The sequence below is a fragment of the Nannobrachium achirus genome (assembly GCF_963921795.1).
Source record: "Nannobrachium achirus genome assembly, chromosome: 3".
NCBI lineage: Eukaryota > Metazoa > Chordata > Actinopteri > Myctophiformes > Myctophidae > Nannobrachium > Nannobrachium achirus.
The window spans coordinates 42,134,632-42,144,080 of NC_137812.1; the positions used below are offsets into that span (position 1 = coordinate 42,134,632).

General features: G+C 39.6%; 1 protein-coding gene across 1 annotated transcript in view; it reads right to left on the bottom strand.

Annotated features, from left to right (window-relative positions):
• Positions 1-9,449, bottom strand: part of nt5c2b (5'-nucleotidase, cytosolic IIb) — a 28,615-nt gene that overhangs the window by 18,836 nt on the left and 330 nt on the right. The window contains exons 2-3 of the mRNA XM_080721415.1: positions 7,052-7,172; positions 2,807-2,880 (exon numbers count right to left, since the gene is read on the bottom strand). Of these exons, the coding sequence (XP_080577541.1) occupies positions 2,807-2,880; positions 7,052-7,152 (175 nt within the window). The 5' untranslated portion in view covers positions 7,153-7,172. The remainder of the gene's footprint in view (positions 1-2,806; positions 2,881-7,051; positions 7,173-9,449) is intronic.

Below are 9,449 nucleotides of genomic sequence, written 5' to 3' on the forward strand. Positions count from 1 at the left end.
AAAATGTGATTACGAAGTGTTAGAGCTGGGGGAGAAGGTCTATGCCTGAGAAATGTAATCTTTTCAGGGTTTTCTTTTTGTGTGTAAACTGGGAGGCTGGTCACGGTTGCTTGGCAATGTCCTTGGCTCTCTACATTTTATTGGGGCCCTCGCTCCCCTTCTGTACACACATTCTCGTATTTCTCGAGCTGACACTTCACTGACAGCATGTGCATCCCCACAAGCACACGTCTCCTAGATGCTGAGGGAGCTTGCACCCAAACTGCAGCTATCAGTTACCTCATATCCCTGAAAGGTCTTTCGCTAGATAATTATACTCTATAGTCCAAGTGCTTAGAGAGCGCCTGTCTGTATGCGGTGGTTGGATGTGACAGCACAGATGAGTTTTAGTTCTAAAAGTGAGGTATAATCCAACTTGTCCTCTTGCCATTGATAGGTTAGTACATTTAGCTTAATGAAACTGTCCCTCGTATGCATACAGAGTAGTACAGTACATAGGATAAGATAAAAGAACATACCGGTACAACAACATGTGTGAACCTACCCTGCTTTTAAAATGACCCTACTAAGATGTCACTTACTAGGTATCTCTCTATTAGAAACTGCCTTAACATATACAGTATCTCTTCCAATATACTGTAGACCTTTAGCCTTGTATTTGTGTGAAACCTACAACTATTAAGCATACTGTGGAATGCTAACCAAAAAGAAAAGTAAGAGAACTTATAGACAGCCTCAGGGACCAATATTCTGGCCAAAGGTTTGGTGTAAAACTAGGGCAGCACTATGTGTATCTCTCACTGAAATCTGGGGCAAAATTTGTGTTTGAGCAATACTCCCAACTGGGCTATTGTGTGCTCCTTTCCAGTGAATCGAGAACAGATGTAGTAATATTGGCCACAAACATATGTAGGTCAGTCGATTCTAGGCTCATGGAATGGAGGAGCCTGAGCTTTGACCTTTGCTTGTCTCTGTGACCCCCTAATAACATAAAATGGATGCTCCCCTGAGCTACAAGGAATTATATGTATGAATTGATCATAGACCTTTATTGGTCCTGAGGGAATTTCAATTGTAATAGCATTACTATATACTGTATATCATTAGATTGTAACAAATGTTACAGACAAACTAAACCAAAATAAGAGAAGCTTGTTTACCCTAGCCAGGCCTTAAACAAACAGTAGGAGAATGACTATAAATTGTGGTCTGGCAACGGCCACTCTGTGACACGCTAGCTCCCCGGAGCACCGTGCAGCGGTGGCAGGCTTGAAACCCACAAGCAGCGCAGAGAGACATGATAGCAGGACTCCTTGGAAACATCAACACTTGGTTATGAGTGTCCATAAAAAAGAAACATGTCTTGTCAACACCTGAGTGCCCATTACTCATGCAAAGGGGATAGTTATGGGTGATGGGAGTCCTGAAAACTCACCTCTTCAGACTCTAGAACCTCAGTGGTTCTCAAACATTTGAATGTAAAAAGGACACCCAAACTTTATTTGGCCTCTGGCCTCCATTTGAAAAGATTTTGTGCCAGCCTGGGACACCCATTTATAATTAGCAGGTCTATCAGATATTTTGTAATATTGCCAAAAAGTCTACCGGTAATAGAGATGAAGTGCTTAAACTCGTAAGTGTTTAAACTGTACTTTCCTGGGGAACCCTGCACTCTGAGAACCAATGCTCTACCTCACCCACCTAGCACTTCTGATTCCTTGTATCAATTCTTATTGCCTGATCTGCATATACCGGTATACTATTATGTAGATGTACTGTATGTTGGTTGTTCATTTATTTCCCAGCAATATAACGGTATTCACTGTTTGCTGCTAGTCCACAAATGCTAAGAATGGTATTTAGATACTGTATGTTGTTTAGACAGATGCTAAGTTAGACGTTTACCTGGTATCCTAGTTACTTTGTAGCAGCATAAGAGCGTCTGCCAAACCAGACATGACCTGCTTCTGAAAGTCAGGAATTGTATTTATAGAGCTGACATCCATCATGCCATGGAGCTGAGTCAATGGTGGACGCACTGTACAAGCTAGACATGTCAGGGGTTAGATACAGAGGTGACAAGGCGCATTTTTTGTCCTTTGTTGGTCAGTTAAAAAGAGAACATCTCGGTCTCCACCCTGGAAACTATGCTCACCCACCCTATTTTGGTCCGGTTGTAAGACCTTTGAAGGCTAATGTTGCCAAACAGTCCGGCAAATGTTTAAAGCTCTACGCTCTGTTCTATGCTATATGTGTCACTGGCAAAAATCCAATAAAATTCTTCCAAAAACAAGGTGCAGTTGTTTGTCTTTCCCAAATATGGAGTCAAGTAGAAAGCATTTTGTCAAATCTATGCCAAACACGTGAGGTCAAACAAACTGCAGCAACTTAGGTTTCGGTTTCCAAATGCCAAGACTGATGAACTTCTGACAAGATACTGTACTCGTCTCAGACAGAGTCAACCCACTTCTAAATGTACTCTGCCACTCATAATCTAATTTGATCCTCTCTTATCAAGGTGTGTCAAAGAAGCTCACTTTTTACTTTCACCTGCACGCACTCACACGTGTCTGTCTGTCTGTCTGTCTGTCTGTCTGTCTGTCTGTCTGTCTGTCTGTCTGTCTGTCTGTCTGTATTAACTTATCAGGTGTGACATGAGCTCTGCTTCTTCTAGCAACACAACAAAAAGCAGAAGAATCTTTACAGGCAGAAAGGTTGCTATGCCAACAGAAGCCAATATCCACTGCCTGGTGCATAATATAGTGTGACATGTGATGATGGTACTGGGCTGTTATGAACTACTTACCCGCTAGAGTGTAATCCATATCAAAGCCAAAGCACTTGATCTTCTCCATTGCCAAGCTTCTGTTGACAAACACTCTAAAGAGAGAGAAAAGGGAACATGAACAGTTAGCATAACATAATCTAGTGCAAATCGTATCTCCATCCTCAAGTTTAGCATTGATTTTGTCATTTTGTAGGTGTACTGTTCATGTTGGGAATTTGCATTCCACAATAAGTGCTATGTTAACCATGAGTGAAAAGGAGGGTTTACTACGCACATACAGTAATAGCCTATCGAGTCTGCATAGAGCTCTAATAAAGGATCTCAGCAAAATGATTACTCTGATCAAGTAAATACAATCCAATCTGCTGCACATTTTGAGATAACACAAGGTCAGACTTTCTACAAGATGGAACCATTCGGCCTCCCCTGAATTGGATGTTTCATTTACCTTCTATAGATAATTCCACAAGTACAATAAAGAAAATAATGTGGAAAACACTTTGATTAAAATATTGTTTGGGTTGGGTACTGCAGTTGCAAACACCCGAAAATGCCTACTCAACCTGTCAGAACGGTTACACAACACCACTACACAGAATTCTGTTTTTAGTCCTGCATCTGTAGCTAACATAGAAGGAAGCAGATCATAAATCAGCCGGGGTGCTGGGAGACCAGTGTGGTTAGAGTGATGGGCCATGTTTACATAGCCTGCCTGACACTGATGATCCTGGCATCTCCAGGGAACGGATGGCACTCAGCTTCTTTCCCACAGCCAGACACAAATACTGACAGCTTAGCTTATCTATACTGCTTGTGTACCCTTACATCTAAATACTGCATTGTACAGTATTTCAGCGTCCTTCTTTTTTCCAGTTTACAAAGCAGCCACAAATTACTTAGCGAATACAGCAGTTGAAATAATTAAAATACAAAATATATATACACGATTTTCACGATTTATTTAATATTTACGTGTATGTTTGACCATTAAGTGTAACTTAAGTGTAATATTTATAAAAGCCAATATTAGGTTACGCTACTGACTGTACGCTACTGACTGTAATGAAGCTAGTCAGTAGCAAAAAGAAAACAAAGACATTCTTCACTGACAAGGAAAACAAACTTTAAATTGTATACAAACAACAGAGTGACAGATATAGTACACAATTTTAGCTGCCAATACTGCAAAAAAAACACTCTAAATCCACTATTGTGGACACTAGGCTAACAAAGTCATATCCCACATTAGGGCTGTCACGATATGACATTTTACATGACGATTAATTGTCACTCAAATAATTGGCGATTAACGATTTAATTGTGTATTTGTCGTTGATAATTACATTTCTGTTTGGCTTTTAGGCTTTGAAGTTGCATATGGTAGATATGACACATAACCTAAATATACAAAGAAATTACTGACATATTTGACAACGTACTACTTAAAAAATAACATTGATAGTGGAAATAGCCGATCTACAAGCTCACAACGCGTCGTGAGCTTGTAGATCTGCTATTTCCACTATTTCTGACATTTTTCAACTTTCACGATTATGACGATTATGACAAAATAATTGTGATAATGTCAAATAATCACGATTAGACGATTATGTAATAATTGTGACAGCCCTATCCCACATCACAAATCAGCGTGACGGTTAAAAAGTACCTTGCCGCAGATCCATAGTGAACAAGCTGCCATTTAGATCCTTGCCCAACAGATGACTGGTGATGCATTCTGAGTGCAATTAAACGCAGGTTTGATTTGCTTTTGGCCCAGGTCTGTGGTTACACATGGTAGCTTTGGCCCTCAAACAATGCCCCCACTCTCTTTGCTTCCTTGCCATTCAGAAATATTCCTGACTTGTTGCAAAAATGATTGTGGCCATTCCGCGTCATTCTCTGTTGTTGCCTGTTGTCGGTCAGGGTTGTTTTTGAGCAGATTGTTGTTTACTGGTCCTCAAAGACATCTAGAACTATCACAAGTCAGGTAGAATCAAGCAAGCCCTAGTCCCAAGCTACTGCAGCTTGAAAAACCAAGGCACTGGCACTACTTACAGTCAGAGTAAATCTTTGAGGAAAAAAAAGAAGTATGTTCACATTACATATGTTACTTATGTGAAATATGAACACATTTAATTCTCATTTTTTTGTAATTTCAAGGAGCCCCAGTTTGATATGCATTAGGCCACATACCCCATTTGTTAGAACTTCTGTGTTCATTTAAGTCTGACTCAGAGCTACAGACCCCATCTATTTGGAGTCTGGTGGTCCCCGCACACTACGCTGAGAATCAGTGTTTTAGCCTATCTGTTAGCCTATCTTAATGAAATAGGGTAAGCCATGACTGGTCAATATATGAGCATGTCACAGTCAAACCTTTTAAACAATTGAATCACTGCATTACTATAGGATACAAAGACCCTATTCCTTGTGGGATTGACTCAGTGTTCTTTTGTTTTTGGGATCTGTAATAAAGGGAAGTCATAAATGTTACTCAAGCCATCTCTCATGCCCTCACCTTAGTTCAACAGTATTGACACAGAGGGTGGGGGGTTTACATACATGAGATTGTCAGCCTCGACTTTGGCCCTTCTGACAACACTATTGCCTCAAAAATAGCCCACACAGGACAGCCCACACATAAAGGAGAATCCCTAACCAATACTCTGCACAGAGATATGTGCAGTAATCTGGCAGATTTCTTTCCGCTAGCATCTTATCTAATGGAAACAGCTCATTCAAAGCCACTTGTGAAAGAAAGTTTATCTGAGCTGAGCAGAGCTGTGGGCCCCTTGGCTGTGTGACAAATGTGTTTTAACAAGTGTCCAAAATATATTGGCGCAAACGACAAAATGCACAATGAAGTCTCAAATATGAAGAGTCTATTTTTCCAGAGTGAGCGCCTTTTCTATTTCTAACTATAATGATGGGAGACGTACTTTGCTTGGGGGGGACTGTTTCTTCCTCTGCTAGATAACAGTGTATTTTAGATTTTAGATTAAGACCAATGTAACTTAAATCTGCCAAAAAGCTTGTATGAAATAGGTCTGGCTCTAACTTTATTAAATTAAATAGAACTAGATTTTACAAACAACATTGTGTGACTGTGTGTGAAGGAGAGGGGAGTCACAGCCTGAGTGACAGATGCCTGTGTGCAGTCTACAAAGATAACATGTAGGTGACAGTTTTAGAGCTGCTGTTAACATGGGGGCTTGTTATGTCATGTAATGGTATGGAATAACGACAACTCCCTGCAGACCCACACATGTCTTTAGTGAGGTTAAACATTGTACAATGGCCAACCGTTTATCACACTCACGTGTACTACTTTACTGCCTCCATCAACCTTTTAGCTTAACATGGCCAGAGGGGTTTTCCTATCATTAGATAAATGCATTGAGCAGGGCATTCTATTTTAAATATCTCTCAATTTAGTAAAGGTGACAGTTACTAAATCACGTTTCTGGCAACACCTTAAGTTGTAACCTAGTTTAATTTGTTAATTTTGCCTTAAACACTACGCCCTATATACTCCGTTGTACGATGAATACTGAGAATAGCCAATCAACAATATCCCAAGGTCTCACGAGGCCTGAGCTTGGAGATCTGCAATTCTTGCTATTTTTGGAAAGTGTCAAACATTTTAACAGCTTTTACATTCTTTGAAATGTTTCAAACATTTTTGTACATTTTCGGCTATAATGATATGCCCAAAATAAGGACGCCAGATAAAGTGGTTAGAGTTGATTACATGAGTGTGACTCAGTAATTCTCTGAACTACACACTGACCAATTTTGTTGTGTGAGGTTCAACAGGAAACTGTTGTAAAAGTCACCAAACTTTACTGTTACGTATGTCTCAAACAGGATGTGTTAACTGAGAGCCGACAAAAATAGCATCATATCGTCGTTGTCGGGTGGAAACCTTGTATGTCCAAAACCGTTTGTTTTGTATTTATCATTTTAAAAATGATTTAAAATAGTGAAAACAGCCGATCTACAAGCACACAACGCCTCGCACCACGTGCTTGACAGTTTTACTAATATGCATAGTTAGATGAAGAGCAGTGACAAGATTATCCTGTTATTAAAATGCACCGCTCACTTGCACCACAACAGTGACACTGCATAAAGGCCATTATGCTGGGCTGCAATACGAACTGGTTACTGTATCCCATCCACCTCACCTGTAACAGGTGATAAGATGGCCTTGGTATTCAACTATGGAATGGTGGCCCTTATCACTCATTGCATACCAACCTGTGGAAGGCCTCTCTTCTGTACTTCTTCATGGCCAGACCATCCATGTTGGCTGGCAAGTCTGCATAGTTCTGCAGTCTGTCACTCCATGAAGTCGTCATGTTCAAAACCTCTTCAAAGTCTGGAATGATTGAAGAGGGGGGGGGGGCATAAGGGCTCTCAATTAAAAAAAAAATTGGACCACACTCACACAAGCAAGCCACTACTAGATCAACAACAATTAGCCTAAACACAATTTTCTGTGCTCATTTAATTCATATTTAGGCTAATAACACGATAATAACTTCATTTAAGGACTTATGAATACAAAGTGCTTTACATTAAATTGAAGAAATAAAATAAAATACAATAAGCAACATAATAAAAAGCATGATAACAAAGTGTATTAAATGTAGTATTCACATTAAACAAATATACAAAAAGAATAACATTACAGCTACCTTTCAAATGACTATTAATTGGGTTCACAACATGACAGACCCATACAGTATCAAGTATTTAAAGATAAGGGTTTGTGAGAAGGAGTTGCGTTACAAACTTTTGTAACCTTTTTGGACCTAGTTTAACCCTCACTGTTGAGCACAGAAAGCAAATCCAGCAACCGCATGCATGCCGGCATGCACCTACCCACAAACACTTGCACAAAAAATCTAGGTAGTCTGGTATGCATGGTTTGCCAAATAAACCTCACTCAAACAGTGACACAGAATTCTCAAACTCACCAACCTGAAAAGGCTGGTCCCTGCATGACTGTATGCAGCCAACACAATTTTACAACTATTAGTCTACAAAGAATTTCTTCAGTGAGGATAGCCCTTGGGGAGGGGTGGAGTTGGGTTAATGAATCAGTCCTAGAAACAAGGGAAGGAACCAAGCCATCGAAACTGTATTAAAGTGGTGTTATCTGGCAAGAAAACGGAAATCAAATTAACAAAATCTACTACTGGGACAACAGCAATGATAAAGCACAAATCCTTATGCCTGATGTACTCACGTGCCTTTGAGGACCTTTAACAATATGGCTGTATTTATTATATTATATGTGGCCCTTAAAATCTACTACATCTAGGCTATCTAAGGCAACACCCACATAATTGGCTAAACAGAAAGAAGAGTAACCCCCCTCTGTGCCATGTTATCATCTCAAGAGATTTACAACCTTGTTTCCAAAAGGCATGGCTGGACTATGGATTGGCTTGTCAACAGCAGGAGTTTTCCCCCAAACAGATTTTCTAACCTTAGATCGGGGGTGGAGGCAAGGCTGAGGTCAGCTTTCTAGACACCCATGTCTCTCACAAATTCAAACAAAATAGCTATCGTGGAGCCTATCAAAACATTATATTATCAATATAATGCTATAGTAACTGTGGAGTATGTAGCTATATTGATAATAGATATATATTGTACTTCATCAAAATATATTGAAAGAAGTCAAACATTCCCAGATGTTTGACTCCTCTCCACTGGGCCTCAGGTTTCCTGGCTATAATATGAATGGTGTTGAAGCCTGCAAGTGAGATGAGATCTTAAGTTCTTGCTGCCGGTATGTTTCATTTAGATTTATTTTGCACCACTTTCAGACATGACACCATTGAACATTGTGGGTCCAGTGGGGTCTGAGGGGCGGTCTGGTTGAGACAGAGAGACAAACAGCAGCCCTGCACTGCAGTGGGAAAAGACCATGCCATGCCAGGCAGTGAATGTTGTAAAGTGAAGGTAAAAGGTGAAGGCAATCAGTGGTGAAAAGCAACTGTAGATTTACTACTGTACTTTGAGACATTTGTACTTTAATTGAGCAGCCTATACTCCAATTATTATTATATTCCAATTTTCAGTAGGCTACCTTTACTTACTTACTACACTACATATCAGATCCAAATATTGTACTTTTACTCAACTACAATTATTTTAAAACCTTAGTTACTAGTTACTTTGCAGATAATATAGTCTACATTTTAATATTAAATGCTATTTTCTAAAAAAAAAAAATACTTTTGGTGATGTAAGTGCATTTTGATGCCAATACTTTCACACTTTTCTTATTTTGAATTCCGGACTTTTACTGTGGGTACTTTTTCCACCACTGAAAGCAATTAAATTTAAAGGTGTCAGTTGTCAAAACAATGGCACAATGTAATTGTTTTAAGCGGATGAGTCATTGATCATTAATATGATAAAAGCTCTAAAAAAAACGTACTAACGACGACATAAACAAAAACAGAATGCCTGCAACTACAATTAGTGTTCTCACTGTTCTGTAGCTAACAGAACCCCTTGCTAGCTGCAGTAGCTGGGCTGGCTATGGTCTAACGTTTCCGTAAATATTTAGCACGTACCCTCCTCCTCTAAAGATGTACCATTGTACTCAGGCAGTCTTTTTTGCTCTCCTTTGATTATC